Here is a 17,483-nt window from a genome sequence, read left to right as displayed (position 1 = left end):
GTAGACCAAGAAGTGTGAACATCCACAGCCTAAGGCTGGGGTGGAAAACAGAGGCAATGGTGTGAGAGATGGGGCTGTGGATTACTTTTTCCCCAGTATCTTGGGCCAATCCTGAAATGAGAATAGTGTGCATAATTCGGAGCCAAGCAAATCAAGGCCCTTTTCTCTCCCTTACTACTTACATTTAGAAGAACTTCATTAACATAAATATTTTAGCCCTATTTTGAGGAAAGGATCACAAATGTTAAAACTGAGTACAACAGGTGTATCATTCTCACCTGTCTTCTTGGAGATGGTGAAAATACTGGAAATTTGGACACTGAGAAGCAGAGAAACATCTACAAGTGTTTTCCTTTCAGGCCTCTGTTAGCTGTCACCTTCTCCTTTCCCATTGCACACCTCCATGTCCCACTGTCAAGAATCAGAAGCCTTGGCCGGGAACTCAGTTCGCTCTTCCAAAAGATGAGTCATTAAAAGGCAAATTATCTCACAACAAATAAATGTACCAAAATATAAAATTTTAGAAATACCACCAAATTACATGTTATTAAGATATCAGCCCCATTTCAGAACAAATTTCCCCCAGAGGATACATATAAAAAGGGAATTATTTTTGACTTTATCCTTAGTTGGTTTCTAAGAATTTAAACAGTAGCTCTCAAAAGAACACAAGAGCAAGGAAACTAGCTGGAGATGGTGGGAAATTAAATGGTATATGTGTGTGTTCTTTTCCCCTACACAGACCCTAAATTGTCCAACTGGGGAAATTTCAAACTATCATATTTTAATCAATCTCAACTCAAAGGGAAACTATCCAATGATGTCTTAACATGAGGTTTTACTTTGGTATAGCAGTGTCCTCCTACTAGAACAAAGTATTTTTCAAAAGTGGGTCTGATGACAGAGGGACTTTATTGCTTGAAGTTTGGAGGTTGAATGATTTGATAGAAGAATTTTATGAGTCTAAGAAGTAAAGTGGACAACCTAGAGAAGTCAGTGACATGAGTGGGAAGAGGAGAGAATCAGAATGCACGGGAAGAACCGACTGAACTTGGCAACTAAAAGAGGGAGACAGCATATGGGATTTCCAGTTGGGTTTTTAGTTGGTAGGCTTTGAGGTATTAATTCTACAGTTTTAAATCTTTTTATGTTTAAAATGCAAAATCCTTGATGAATTATTTTTCTGGTCCGCATTCCCAAGTCCCTACAAGGATGCCTCACTACTATTTAGTCTTATGGCTGCAAGGCCGGCTCTTTAACATTCAGTAGGGTCTCTGTCTTGAAGTACTTATCCATGTGACTCAGAGCCAACCACAATCATCTGTATCCAAGCAACAGCACTGATAGACACAGATTTCTCTCCTGCTTCTTTAGAGTATGAACTACATACTGTGACAGACTCTAAAAAACATATATAGTATTTAACATTTCCAGAAACAAACACTAAAACACAGACATTCAAAATTCACTCCCTTCCCCCCACAAAAGTAAAGCACATCTAAGGCATAGATCACTGACATCTTAAATTTCTGACATTTCAGATGTCATCTTAAATGGAAACGGTCTGCATTTTTCCTAATCTCAGGAATATGTTTAGGTCTTTTTTTTCTAGTGAGAAGCACCCAGCTTTCCTCTGTTTTACATTCCAAAGATGTTGCCTGTACGGTTGTACTGTAAGAAACTGGAACGTAGATTGGATCAACCAATAAGCTTCAGAGCTGCTGTCAGATAACTTTGCTTTTCCCATATTCCTCATGTCTGCCTGTCAGAGAGCTGAGTTTAGGGGATTTCAACAGCCCAAGGCAATAAATTGGTCACAGTAATGAACTATTTTTATTTATATTCCCCATGCACAATTTATTTTAGGTCTGATCTGATTTTTCCATTCCAAGGGCCTGTGGACCCATATTCAGTGGTCTGGTTTTTCTCTAACACCTGAATATAAACCTAGTTGCTAGAACAAGTAAACGCCAAACTAAGGCCCAACCAACTCAGTAAATTTAATCAGATCAATAGAACTAAGTAGTTCCATGTAGAAACAATAATTGTAGATGTTGTTTAATAGACCAAATTTTTAGGTGGAAAGAATGGTATTACATAAATTCTATCTGAACACACAGTTGAATGACAATTGTAGTGGATACATGAGCCAGTGAAATAATTCTTGGAATAATTGTATTTATCAATTTTGAAAGTTTGTCTTGAGTTTAAAAGTAATGATTTTCTCACAGTTTTATATTCCTAAGTCAATTAAGCAGTTAAATTATTTTTTTCTGGAAAATTCTGCTCCTCTCACTCCTCCAGTCCCCTCCAAAAAAGGATTTGTTTTTATAATCATTATTGCTCTTTCCTGCAAAAATAGTGTGTCATTGTATTAGAAGATCAATTAGTCACACATTCAAGGAGCCTATAGTTGAAGGCCAGGAAAGGCCTGATAAAATGAGTGACTATCTGTTAAGAACAATTTAAGTGACATAAAGGGAAAACAGTCTCCAAAGTAATGAAAGCAAGCAACACTTACAGTTCTTTGCAAAACTGAGTTCAGCCATGGCTGGACTATAGCTGAGCAGATAGCTGAGCAGAGTAATCTGAAATAATTCTGCTGTTAAGGATGCAGCAGCTAAGTCAATTTTTAAAAGAACTATTAATGAATACTTTATTGGGTAGAAAGGTATGAAGAATGCTGTTAAGGTACTTTACTTGGGTAACTAGCAAACTGTGTCTTTTTTGAGGAGCAATTTATTCAACTTTTCTCATTCGTGCCCTTAGTTTTGTTTGAATATAGCATCATTTATCAAAGAACTGATGAAAGCACGTAGTACCACTATATCAGGACTAAAGAGATATTACCTGATTATTGGCTGGCCCTACCAGAGACAGCAGCTGGCTATTATTCTTTCCCAATATAAAATTATTAGTGGCTCTGAATTCACTCTAATGATCAGCAGCTAGTTTTAGTTGGAAAGGTATATAGATAGGTAGATATAGATAGATGATAGATAGATAGATAGATAGATAGATAGATAGATAGATAGATAGATAGATAGATAGATAGATGATAGATAGATGATAGATAGATAGATAGATATGGATAATAGATAGATAGATGATAGATTGATAGATGATAGATAGATAGATAGATAGATAGATAGATAGATAGATAGATAGATAGATAGATAGATAGATAGATAGATAGATAGATAGATAGATAGATAGATAGATAGATAGATAGATAGATAGATATGGATAGGTAGATAGATAATAGATGATAGATAAACTACCACATACACATGAAATAGAACTCAAGAGTGAAGGAAATTCAGTATTGAAAGGTAACAGTGGAGCTTGACAGAGTAGCTTGGACATTCCAAGCCTAGGATACAATCTTTTACCTGATGATAAACTCCATTTTCCATGCTTTGACTTAACAATGCAAGTTTGGAGTTGAATTTATTTTGTTTAATTTTTTTTCTTGAAGATGCTACAAGATTTTTTTTAACTACATTTGAAGTAGAAGTTGCACTTCAGAGAACTGACCTGGTTTGCAGTTTTGGAACATAAACACAAAACTATTTGACCTACCAGAGTGCTTAAAATGATGGTATTGAAACTGGAATTACAGAGGAGAGAGTATTTAGTTAATGTAAAGATAACAGTGTTATTACTGTGGTTGTCTACCTTATACATATGGAAAGACTGTTATTTTATTAGTAAGTCAGTGTTACATGAATATAGAGATTCATGTGAATGTAACTGGAGTTATTCAATATTATTTCAAGGGGAATTAAATACAAAATCAGATTTCTCTGAATATATTTGTGATATAGAATTGTAAGTAATAAACTATCTATTCTCTCTCTCATTTATTATCTCAGTCTCTCTCTTTCTCAATACACTCTCACACTCACACACACACACACACACACATCTCCTTTATCCTTCAAGAGTCCTTTCTATCTAATGCCTAGTAATCCTTCCATAATGTTTTCAGGGTTCATGCCAGCAGTCTATTCTCACAGATCAAAACATGTCTAAAAGATTCCTTCAGGAATTTAAACTAATGGTTCTGTCTTACACAAAACTTCACTTAATAGCAAATAAAGTTGAAAGATTTCTCTGCTATGCTTTTTTTTTGTATTTTAATTGGCTTTTATTTATATGACTACTGAGTATTTGGAAGTACTTCTATGTAAAAAGATAGCATGAAAATTTCCTTAAATTGTTATGTAGATTTTATAAATGGTAGTAAGTGTGACCAGAAAGACATGTTTATTTGGAACCTATTTTTAAAAAATTAACCTCCCTCTCAAAGATTATTTAGTATTTCCAGAGTTATACAAACACACATACACACATACACACACACACACACACACACACACACACACACACACACACACAATGGACTACAGATTATACTTTTGTTTCTTAGAATTTTTGGTCTTGTAGGGAAAGAAGGGCTAGTCATCTGCATTTCTTCACAATTTTCAAATTTATTCAGGAAGATTTGTATTCATCTATTGCTTCCTACAATGATCCTAAAGAATTTCTTGTCCATACATTTATCTTGAGTATAGACTGATCAACTCAACCAATAGGTATTGTAATTGCAGTCTGGTTTTCACAAATGTAATTGACTTCCTGTCTCATTTTTAAAATAGAGGTATGTTTCAAATTGAATAAAATAATTTTTGTCATAAATATTGACCTGTTATGTTGAGTTTCCATAAGAGAATAAATCTAATTAAAAAAAATTAGTCCTGTGCACTTATTGAGACTGAAGATTTTATCATTGAATATAATAGATTTATATGTAAAATACCTCTAAATATTTTCTGCACAATACATGAATAGTCTATAAAAAGGAATATTTTATGCAAGTCATTTTTCATTTCTACTAAATGCAGAATTATATTACAGAGTAGATGTTTGTCTTGCAAGTTCTAATAAACATTATAAAGCTCTTAAGTCAGTGAAATGAATTAATGTTTAAAGTATTGCTAAAGTAATATCCATGACTCTTCTTCCTACAATTTCCATATATAAAAAGTCACTCAGATCTTATTGTCACAATACTTTTTCTATCTCCTTTATTCGATTGCCTTTGCCACTATGTCAATTGAGATATCTATAACCTCATCCCCACCTCTATTCTTTTTATTATGCAACATAATTCCTCCTCGTTATCAGATTCACTATAAAGCACAACTTTAAACATTCCAGAAATATGAGTCCAAACTTTTCAAAACTCTTAAATTATTCTGCATTGATTTGTAACTGAACTCATCTCAGTGTAGCATTTAAGGTATTCCAAAATGCAGTCTCAAAGGACTTCTGACACGGTGATTATTTCTTAACCATGAACCATCATCCACAAAAATGTATATATACATGCAAAGTGTTGCATGTAATTTTATGTACAAGTCTTAGAAAAATACACCTGCTCTCCACCCCCACACCCTGCCATTCTGCTATATATACCTTAAATTCCAACCATGTTAGACCATGAACAACTTGAGGGCTGACAGTGTTTTATGCAAAAGCACATTTTCATACACCCCATGATATTATCTCAAATATCTCCACCAAGTAACTTGGTCTCTAAAATATTTCCCTTGGGGGGTTCTCAGAATGTTTTCATCCACTTTATCTGCCCCTTATTACCTATTACCTGGATAACTTGGGGAAGATAAATGTCATTTTTCAGTTTTCAGTCTCTACTGTTCTTCCTAAAGTAAATTCTTTTATCCTGGTGGGAGATAGCTTTTTACTAAAGAATTTGGACTGCACTCACCTTGATGCACACGGGTTTCACTTGTATTTAAATTTAATGTCTATTTGATTCATGTCAGCTTTAAAAAGGGTGTTCTAAGGTATCTTTTTATTTTGATTTTCCAGGTTTCTTGAGTACAGGGGATCAAGCTGCAAAAGGAAACTATGGACTCCTTGATCTCATACAGGCTTTAAGATGGACTAGTGAGAACATTGGATTCTTTGGTGGTGACCCCTTAAGAATCACTGTTTTTGGATCTGGCGCTGGCGGTTCATGTGTCAATCTGCTGACTTTATCCCATTATTCTGAAGGTAACCGTTGGAGCAATTCAACCAAAGGTATTATGCAGGTTGCGAATTTTGACAATTTTGGTGTCTGCATGCCACCACCATCAGTAGTATGTGATGCTCTGTATATATTTCTCTGTTCCAACTGAGTATTAGGTTGAACTCAATAACTGTTTAAAATTTTGTTTCTGTAGCTGTTCTATGCATGTTGAAATTTTTGTCAAACTCTTTCCTTTGTCTCTTGTGGAACTTGGTAAGAATGCACTTTCAAGCACAATTAAGGGTAGTTAGCATTACAGTTATTTTTCTGTACTTCAAAGGGAGATTTGGGGAAAATCAAAGGTGTTCACAGTTCTGTCATCTCTGTTTATTCAGTAATCAAAATAAAAAACATGGGTTTTATTAATGCAAGGATTGTGTGTGATCTGTTTTCAAGACAATAGACATTTAAAACCCTTTACTAGTAAGAAGGTAAGGAAGCAGTTGTAAGCTAATTTAGAAATGACATTTTCACTTGTTGTCTGAGTCGAGAATGGATGTTTGATTTTTTTGCATGCATGATCCAAAATTGTCAAAGCATTGAGGTCACTATTAGAGCTCTTCATTAAAAAAATGGGTTTGAATTTATGCTTTTTCTATTTTCAACTCCAAAAATGTTATTTTTCCCCCTAAAGCGTGGCAATGGCAGCATGGAGCACTAAGACTGCTTAAACCCATGAAATATTTTTCTTGTCTCCATTTTCCAGCCTTGACACCCTTTTTCCAAAGTGCCTGCCCAAGGCTCATCATATTCTTTTTTTTATGGATTCCCATTTTACCATGAGTTTAAGTCACCCATTCTAATTGCATTATTAACATAAAATAGGCACAAAAAGGGATGTGCTTTGCTGGAGAATCTGCAAAAGCCAATACTTTCCATGATACATATATAATAGATACAAGATGGAGAACACACATCAGCATAAACCGTCTGGTATTTGCTGCTTTTTTATTGTAAGTTTGTCTGTATTAAGGAAGGATACATTGTCAAGTGTAATTCATGAAACATCTTAATCTATAAGATTGAGTTCTATGATATGAACTCCAGACATGGAAATTTGTTTTTGGTGTCAAAGACACATTGATGTGGAATTACAAAGGAGCAGCCAGTCATTAAATGAGTATATATGTTTGGAGAATCATGTATTACTATAGACTTAATTTATAGCCAAAGTTTATGAAACATTTATATTAGTAGAGTTCTGATTCAAGATTACAAAATGACACATATGAAATCATTTCCAACTGTATAGAAATTTAGGTCTGTAATGAATGGCTTATTTTGAAATAATAGATGTTGGTGTTTTTTTGTTTATTTGTTTAATTGAAGAGATTAGATTGTTCTTGCTGAGGACTATAGTAATGTCAATATATATGTTCACATTAGATAAGCTCTTCAGACTTCTTAGGGTCATGTGATCTCAAATGTTATTTCCTTCTGTTTTTTCTAAACATTAAAGCAAAAATGGGCACCAAAGCCAGTTTCAGCCAGTATAAAACTAGCATTTAATAAAAAGATGAACCAATTAGTTCATTGGCTATACTGCTGTTCATCAGTCAGTGATGTGGTAAACAGTGGCAGATGACTATGCAAACAGAGGAAAATGTAACATTCCATCACAGTCTTCTAGAAAATCTGTCCATGTCAGCCAGAGAAAGGGACTTTATTTGGTCTGGTATTAAGCCTGCCTCCTCAAGGAAAGCTGCCAAATTTGACAAGGAGATGCTCAGAACATGTGTTGAAATCATCAGTCTAATTCGCCTCCTGGGCAGACAGACCTTGAAGTCAGTAAGCTTCCAGGTCTGCAGCAGCACCTAAGCCTGTATCCTCCGATCAGCCACAGCCGGCAGACCCAGAGCAAGCCCTCCCACTAAGGATAGAATAGGTGGTTTTCCCAATATCATCTCGATAGCATATTTCAGACTGTATTTAATATGATGTGAATCTTCCCCCAAATCCTTCTTGGTATATTGAGTTAATGTCACTGAGCCCTTGAAATTGGAAAGAATATTATAGAAATCACCAAGTTTATTTTAGTGGTAAAGTTTTTAATTAGTAAAGTATTTCCCTGAGCAAATGTTGACAAACATATAGCCTATATAATTTTTAAAAACTATCCTTGGCTCTAGCATACTTTGTTCTAGCAAACTAAAAATATGTTCCTAACTATGTCAGTAGCCAAAACAAATTTTAATTAGTATTGTTTCACTTTTTGAATATTTTTAGAATTATTTAGGAATGTATTACAGACATTTTGACTGCATATACATGTTTGGAGAAAAATCTAAAACTTTGCTTCTAATGCAAACACTGTTTTAGCACCTTTGTGAAAACAGTTCTTATCTCATTAACACATGTGAATAATTTAGCATGTGTTTAAATAACTGAATTACAGAGCTATATTTGGAAATTGATAATAATGTAGTTTTTAAGAGAAAATAACTATATTTTCAAAACAAGAATTTTATTTGAAAATACCTTAATGAGTAGATGAAGTGCATTTGTAAATTTGAACAGCACGCAACTCTTATCAAACTGCATATGGAATCATGATGTATAATTCTTAAATGCAATTAAGTGAAAAGCAGTGGACCAAGTGCTTTTCATCTTTTATGATAAAATACAGCAGCAGTGCATATTTAATAGTGGAAAATGTTTAATCACCCTCCCATCCACACACACACTAAATCCTTCTGCCCGTGGTGTTTTCTTTAACCTAGTGAAAACACCTCAAATGTCATGTCTTCTGAAAGATGAATATTCAGCATACTATGACATGAAGAGCTGGAAAGAGCATGTCCACAGTGACATTCTGGTTTGTGTGCCTTCAGGACCATCCCCAGGGTATTAGCAGATCACCAGCTCCAGTAGACGTGTGATCTCGCAACAGTTCTTCCTCAAATAAAATCTGATTAAAACAGACATATGGAGGCACTCTGAAGGAAGATACAATTCAGCTAAACTGAGGAAATATCTTCAAAAGATTGTCAAAGTCTGTTGAAGAGTTAAAGGGGGAGAGAATTGGCCCCATCTGATTGGATTTGATAATCACCCAGATGTTTGCACACCAAGTGAAGAAATATTCGGGGCTTTTTCTACTAGTATTTACACTTTCTCATCCTTTCTTTTCTTACCTTCTCTTTGAGACACTGCATAGTTTAGACCCTTTGATATCTAAAGTGGGTGCCATTAAAAGCACAAGGCTTAGTTTGCCTTCCCCATTCATTATACCCTGGGGATGATTTTATGTACCTTCTCTGAAGGAAAAATGTCTATCTCCCTGTTTCTTGAGCTGTATCTGGGTTTTTATACACATGTCTAAAATATCAGATGTTACTGTTATACCACAACATTATTCAAAGGTCATCTGAAACTCTTTGTTGTTTTTCCTATAGGACTCTTTCAACGAGCAATAGCTCAAAGTGGAACAGCGCTTTCCAGCTGGGCTGTTAGTTTCCAGCCTGCAAAATATGCTAGAATGTTGGCCACAAAAGTTGGTTGCAATGTTTCAGATACGGTAGAGTTAGTAGAATGCCTACAGAAGAAGCCTTACAAAGAACTTGTTGACCAAGATATTCAACCAGCACGATACCACATAGCCTTTGGACCTGTGATTGACGGCGATGTAATACCGGATGACCCTCAGATACTGATGGAACAAGGAGAGTTTCTCAACTATGATATAATGTTAGGCGTTAACCAAGGGGAAGGGTTAAAATTTGTTGAAAATATAGTGGATAGCGATGATGGTATATCAGCTAGTGATTTCGACTTTGCTGTTTCCAATTTCGTTGATAATTTATATGGATATCCTGAAGGCAAAGATGTTTTGAGAGAAACCATTAAATTCATGTACACTGACTGGGCTGACCGTCATAACCCAGAAACCAGAAGGAAGACCTTATTGGCTTTGTTTACAGACCATCAGTGGGTGGCACCAGCTGTAGCTACAGCAGATCTTCACTCAAACTTTGGTTCACCTACATATTTCTATGCCTTTTACCATCATTGCCAAACAGATCAGGTCCCAGCTTGGGCTGATGCAGCTCATGGAGATGAGGTTCCCTATGTACTAGGAATCCCCATGATTGGACCTACAGAGTTATTTCCCTGCAATTTCTCCAAAAATGATGTGATGCTGAGTGCAGTTGTAATGACATACTGGACAAATTTTGCTAAAACTGGGTATGTACCTAAGGGATAAAATTTTTTATGATTTAATACAAATATCCTTTTGAGCCTTTAAAAATAATACATATGTTTTGCCCAAATAGTTTAATTTAATAGATTAATATCTCAATAGATTAAGCTATTTACTCAAAATTCTGTATCATGGTGTTTCAAAAATCATTGCTTTTTTAGTTCTGACTTTTTGAACTTTACTAAAAAAGGCTTATACCTCTATTGCATTGCTCAATAGTTAAACTTATCTTGGTTTTTGAACTATACAGGGCTTATTATGATTGTTATTCAATAGTAGCAAATATTACTGGATAGCGCCTTCCAGCATACAGTAGTGTGTGCCCTTTGATCCTCCCAATGACCTTGTTAGGTGGTTTCAGCAGTGCTGCTGGAATCATTGAGCACATAAAAAGATTAATTTAACCAGGCATATGGTTTTGCCAACAGAGTAGAGACAGGTGATGTAGTTGCAAGAAAATGATATAATAATTGATGGATTGTAAAAGACGATAGAAACTGGGATGTGGAAGGAATAGAAGACTTGGGGAAGCAGTGAATAACAATAAAAAAATTGGTGGGATGAACGCATTAGATGTTCTGGAGGGGTGGGAGTATTATTAGAGCTCAGGTATTACAGGGAGGGTGCTGAAAAACAGAGCTAAATGTGATGCCATTATTAGTAAATGACATGGCAGCAACAGAGAGCACCTGGGGAGAGATAGGACAAAGTCACTGGAGCAGAGAAGGTCAAGTAAGTAAGAGGCAGGCTTTGGAAAGATCATCTGCATGGCTACAGAAATTGTCAAGAACTATGGCATCAGTAGCATTGAAGAAAGTGACTGTGTACCAGGAGAATAATTCTCCAAGGCAGGTCAGGTACTGATCCCCCAACTTGCAGAGGAAGGACCTGAGGCAATAAGAGCCTCATATATTGTTATTTCTAGTATGCAGCAATACTAGGACTCAAGTCCTCATCTGGCAACTCCAAATCCCAAGACTGTTTCAATCTTCCATGCTGTCTCTGCTAGTTTGCCTATGAGACAAAACATACGTATGTGATCTTTGAAATCTTTGGGTAGATAGCAGCCCACCTCTAAATGTGCAGAGAGAACAAGAATGTGAGGCTTACTGCATTACATTATCATCCATTAAGCAAGCTGCCTGCAATGGGGTTTATATTTATAAATTGACCCAAGTTGTTGTTAAAACACAAGCTAAAGTCTTGCTGAATTACCTCTTCAATTAGATGCTAAACTGATGCTATTTTGATTAAAAGAATACCACAATTTTGTTTTCATAACTGCTTTATTTTCTTTCCTAGTGACCCAAATCAACCAGTCCCTCAAGATACAAAATTCATTCATACCAAGCCCAACCGTTTTGAAGAGGTAGCATGGACCAGATATTCCCAGAAAGATCAACTTTATCTCCATATTGGATTAAAACCAAGGGTTAAAGAACATTATAGAGCCAACAAAGTGAACCTCTGGCTGGAACTGGTACCTCATCTGCATAATCTCAATGACATTTCTCAGTATACCTCCACAACAACTAAAGTGCCATCAACTGACATCACATTCAGACCTACGAGAAAAAATTCTGTACCTGTCACTTCAGCCTTTCCCACTGCCAAGCAGGATGATCCCAAACAACAACCAAGCCCATTTTCAGTGGATCAAAGGGACTATTCCACAGAGCTGAGCGTCACTATTGCAGTTGGAGCATCGTTGTTGTTCCTAAACATCTTGGCCTTTGCAGCCCTGTACTACAAAAAGGATAAGCGGAGACATGATGTTCACAGGAGATGCAGCCCTCAGCGCACCACCACCAATGATCTGACCCATGCACAAGAAGAGGAGATCATGTCCCTCCAAATGAAGCACACTGATTTGGATCATGAATGTGAGTCCATCCATCCACATGAGGTGGTTCTTCGGACCGCCTGCCCCCCAGATTACACACTAGCTATGAGGCGGTCACCTGATGATGTTCCCCTAATGACACCCAACACCATCACAATGATCCCCAACACTATACCAGGAATTCAGCCCTTACACACATTCAATACATTTACTGGAGGACAGAACAATACTCTGCCCCATCCCCATCCTCACCCCCATTCACATTCAACAACCAGGGTATAGCCAGATAAGAGAAACAAACTCTATTTTTTTTTTTTATGGATCACAGTAAAAGATTACTGAAGATTCCTTGGCTTTCAACCTACAAGACTCTTACTATTTAAATAAGGAGGAATATTATGTGAATATACATATCAAGAACTTTGGGGGTTTTGGAAAAAAAATGAATTGTACATATATACACAAATCAACTTTAAAAATGAGTTTCAATTGCTTGAAGCAATTGTTCTGAATGATACTTTTTCATTCACATTCAAGATTAATTTTTTGAAGATTTATGTTACATAATGGAATTAGGCATGTGGAACACCAACCAGGAAAGACTTATGTCTGAATTATAAAAATAAAAATAAAAAAGCAACCATGAATATGCACAAGGGACACACCAATGGAATGTCAGATCATTTTCACCAGGTTTTAATTGGAGCTGTTTTATTGTGTAGACCATATTTACATACTTGGATAAGTACACAAAGCACCAGTGCTGTTAATGGCCTTAGCAGAGGCTCATGCTGAAATTTGCCAGTAAAACAAAGAAGTTTAAAGACTGGCAGGTACAACATTATCACATAAGTGCTGTCAGTATAAAGTTGTGGGGATAAAGGAAACTGGATATTTTTAGCACGATGTGCATGATAATTTATATGCTTGGTGGCTGTGCTGCTGATTAAGCTGTAATTAAAATTCTTCTCATCCCATTGGAGTTTTTCATAGAAGCTTCCTCCATCAATTGGCAGAACCTTAAGAAGATTTTAAGGGGCAAAAGTAATTACAATTAAATAATTCACAGTAGTTTTGACACTAGAAGGAATTAGATATTAAAGGTATATGAAGAAATTATAGGTTTAGTGGTGAATACTCGCTGATATGAATCCCAGAAAAAAAATTTCCTGTTTTTAATGTTCTTTTCATTGCCATCTAAGTATTTGATAGAAATAACTTCCCTAATTGGACACGTGTTACAGGAGCTATAATTTTCTGTGGTTTTTGTTACTATGTATTTTGTTCCTTTTGGTAAGGTGAAGTGTGTCCAGAGAGTTATTTTCAACAGTCTTTAAGATATGCGGATGCCCCAAATTACCACTCTGATTACAGTTCTCAGTTAATTGATTTACTCATGTTGCATGACAAAGTGTTTACTAATAATAATTCAGTATAAAGTTATGTCCCTCCTCACATCACTTATCTTTCTTACCGAGGTTCATTCACTGGCATTTACTCACACAATCTCAGTAGAGTACAACGTAGATACAGAACCTAGAAGCAGAGTCAACACTTGGAGGATTTTAGTCTCACACATATGTGTGATTTTAGATGAATATTCTGAGATCACAGGAAACTCTTCATCCCCTTGTTGTTTACCAGTAACAGTATATCAGACACCTTTCCAAATGTTTGTATATGTAATCAGATGTACATTTATATGAAAAAAAATTGAGATGGACTTGAAGAGCACATCCTGATAAATACTTTCTCTCTTACCTGTACTATATTTCTATTAGACTAAAGTTATGTGGTTTTTTTTTACATTTTTTCAGATGACTAGCAATTTTGATAGTTTGTAAGATAATGCAAAGAACTTTCTCTGAGAAACTAACTGCAGTAACAGAAACCTTTCTTTTCAGTTACTCTTTTTCAAGAATGAAAGCTTATTATACAAAAAAAATTGTATACTACTTGATGGAAACAACTTTGTACATCTTGGCCATGTCACTGGTCATTGCGTGAAATAAAGATAATCTGGAAAATGACTATTAGTCCAATGCTAAGAGACATGATCTTTGCTCATTAAAGAGCTAAAATGTTTATTGCTGTTTTGTCTTTTTTTAAAAAAAAAACAAAAACAAATGAAACATGACTGTCTCAGAGAGTCATTTTTCTAGACCAGTCGGGTTTTTGAAGACATGTAGGGAACTGCTACAGAAAACACACCACGCATTTAAAAGGCAAGTCTCATCTAAGATGAAACTGATGAAACTTTAACATTATGAGTTTATAAGCCCAAGAATTCATGAAAAATGTTAGCTTTGTATTTTTAAACACCTCTTATGTGAAAGTGTTGTAGAAATAAAATGTGCCAATTGTTTCAGTTAGAAAGACAGATTCTGATTCTAATATCAAAGACAAGCTCTTTTGGAAATAAATGTGCAATATTTCTTTGTGAGAATAGCTAGGTTCAGAATATTAGGGTGATTAATCTATCATAAAGTAATGGATAGAAACTTACGCTTCTAAGAGAATTTAAAAGTTGCTCAATGCTGAGCAGGACATTGACCTGACACTAAAAGATAAAATCTATTTCAAGGAATTTCTTTAGTTAGAATCCCCACCCCCTATTAACTATTAGTAAAATATAGACATTGTTCCATAACTCCAAATAAAAAGTCTCTGTTAGAAGCAAAGTCTTCAAAATCCAGAGTGGTCTACATGTAGATTTTGCCTGATGTGGTTATGCTTTTAGACTGTGAACTGCCAAATATAAACCAATAAAAGGAATTGTTTAGCATCTGAAATATTATTTAATTAGAAAGCCATTTTTCTCTATATTGACCAACAAAAGATAAACACAGAAATAGAAATGACAACAAAATAATGTATGAATGAAACCTTTCATATGCATTACTTCACTTAGCAAAAGCAAACATTCTAACATTCTATTATATTTTAATGATGGACATATTTATATCTACCTACCTATCTCTTCCTCTGAGTGTATCTAGCAATCAATCTACCTTTCTATAGCAAAACTGACATCTATTTGATATTCAGTTAGGGAGATGATTTAGGAAAACAAAGCATAGCCCTATTCTTTTCTAAATTAATGCAGTATCAACTTTGTGGAAGATAAAGCAGTTCAGGGTTTTATTACTGTTCTCAAGTCATGATAAAATAATTGTAAATGAATTGTAGTTGCTAGTTTTATAATTGCAGCAGCTAGTTTTATGACTGTAAAATGATATCCCACAATAAGTAGAACATTAAGAACTGTTTTTAAAGCTGAAACATAATTTTGAAATGCAAGAAATATTTTGAATATTGTTATTAAATTTTAAACAATGTATTTAAAATGAACTTATTTAATTGATGATTTTCTCTGGAAAAAAAGTAAGTCACAAAATTAAAAGAGTATTTTTGGCATTACTTATTAATTCAGATTCTCCTGCCTCCAATTAAATTATATATATTCAAGGCTGCTTAGAATTTATATAAACCTTAAGCCAAAATGGACTTTATTTCATTTATTATTATATAAAATTATTGCCAAATGTTTATAAATAGATTAATGTTGCACCAGAGTATGAGATTAGAAATATAAAAGTGACAAATTTCAAAGTTTTAAACTTTTATTGAATATGTTGACTGTGAACAAAATCTAGTTGACTACTATGGATGTATCACAAGGTTCTTCACTTACACTTACGGAAATTGGAAAGTCATTTGCTAAAGGATAAAAATAATCCTTTTGAATTTGTAGAGATCATGCTAGCAGCTCAAAGCAAAAAATCTAAATATAGGTTATTTCATCCCTCATTTCAAATTTAAAAGTTGACTAAAACGATGCTTTAATTCAGATTTTTTTATCTGTACAACATGAAAATAGAACAAAATTTTAAAAATCCCATCTAATACTAAAGAGGAAAACAGAATGCACTAATTTTCTGACAGAAAAGAAATGCCAAAACTCAATTGTTTTATCTATAACATATTCTCAGTTATTTCACCTGTTGACATACTTACACTAACAAATATAATAAAGTCAGGAAAAGATACAAAAAATGTGATAAATGTGTTCCAGCTTTAAAGACACTGCTACATAGGAATTACTGGGATTCTTTTCTCTGGCGAGTTTCACTGAAATAGTTTCACAGGGAAAATGATGAATAGAATTTTTAGGAGGCTGTCAAATATCATGGCAGCCCTTTGATGTTTTTCTCCTGTGTTACTGGTTCAAAGTACTGGCTTCTTCCTTCACTTGTAGTAATTAGTTGTTATAGACTATCACTTTTTAATGTGAGTGAAAATTAGATAATTTGGTTATACATGTGAAAACATGCTCCCAAATAAATTCAATTAATGGGCACTTCCATGCTGAGATTTTGTTATCATTCATTTAATTATCTTGTCAAGCTTTACTCTTAATGACAATTGTTTTGCCTTTTTAATCAATAAACTAAGGGAATTTCTCTAACAGCCTTATACCTCTCCTGCACTTGATATAATAAAATACATTTCAGATTTCCATCAGAAGTCTCTCAAGAGGTGTCCTATTTATGTGAAACATTTGGTAGCCAACTTGCTTCTTTGTTATAAGTGTTCTGACTTGATTTTATTCTGGCTGGCACTTGGCAATATTTGTATGCAGGCCAGAAGTCGGTTCCATTGGTAAGCATTGTGGAGTATACAGACTAGTGTGCAGGGCGTAAGTGCCTTTCTTCCTGTGATTTGATTTATAAACCTTATGGTCTTTTTTTAATTTGCAGATCCTGATAACTTAAATTAAAAGGTACAATAGGATGACTATGTTGTAAATTTCTAATATGAAAAATTTTATTTACAAAGTCTTTTCTTACATTTAACTTGATTTTTTGTATGCTATCAAATGGATCCAAATGACTCCTGGAAAAAAAGTGAGGTGAATTTTGGAAAGCAACAATTATTTAGGCATCTGATTTAATGGTACTTAGGTGTGGAAACATAAATCTCTAACAAACTTTTTTTCAAGTAAGTAACTTTAAAAGAAGTTTAAAATTGTTAGGGACAAACATAAATTAGACAAGTATATACTTTTTTTATAGTTAACCATGATATATACCACATGGGGTGTGTGTGTGTGTGTGTGTGTGTGTGTGTGTGTATATATATATATATATATCCTACATAGTATATGGTTTATAGGATATTTATGGTGGCCCTTTCAGACTCATATATTTATAAATGACTTTGTACACCTTCCTACATATGTACTAATGTCATGGAATTTAGTCCTCTATGGAAAGTCAAGCCAAAGTGCTAGCAGTTTTGTGTTGAAATAAATAACAATTAAAGCTTTAAAGAACTTT

At 34.5% G+C, this 17,483-nt stretch overlaps 1 protein-coding gene across 11 annotated transcripts in view; it reads left to right on the top strand.

Annotated features, from left to right (window-relative positions):
* Positions 1–17,483, top strand: part of NLGN1 (neuroligin 1) — an 844,928-nt gene that overhangs the window by 819,666 nt on the left and 7,779 nt on the right. For 6 of the 11 annotated variants that reach the window (XM_073232070.1, XM_073232068.1, XM_073232069.1 and 3 more), the window contains 3 exons: positions 5,899–6,111; positions 9,496–10,285; positions 11,604–17,240. In XM_073232070.1, the coding sequence (XP_073088171.1) occupies positions 5,899–6,111; positions 9,496–10,285; positions 11,604–12,426 (1,826 nt within the window). In that variant the 3' untranslated portion in view covers positions 12,427–17,240. Of the gene's footprint in view, positions 1–5,898; positions 6,112–9,495; positions 10,286–11,603; positions 17,242–17,483 lie in introns of those variants that run through there. The other 5 variants (XM_037003259.2, XM_037003251.2, XM_073232074.1 and 2 more) reach the window with 4 other exon arrangements.

Source organism: Manis javanica, chromosome 3, assembly GCF_040802235.1.
Source record: "Manis javanica isolate MJ-LG chromosome 3, MJ_LKY, whole genome shotgun sequence".
Taxonomy (NCBI): domain Eukaryota; kingdom Metazoa; phylum Chordata; class Mammalia; order Pholidota; family Manidae; genus Manis; species Manis javanica.
This window is presented reverse-complemented; position numbering and strand designations above follow the sequence as displayed.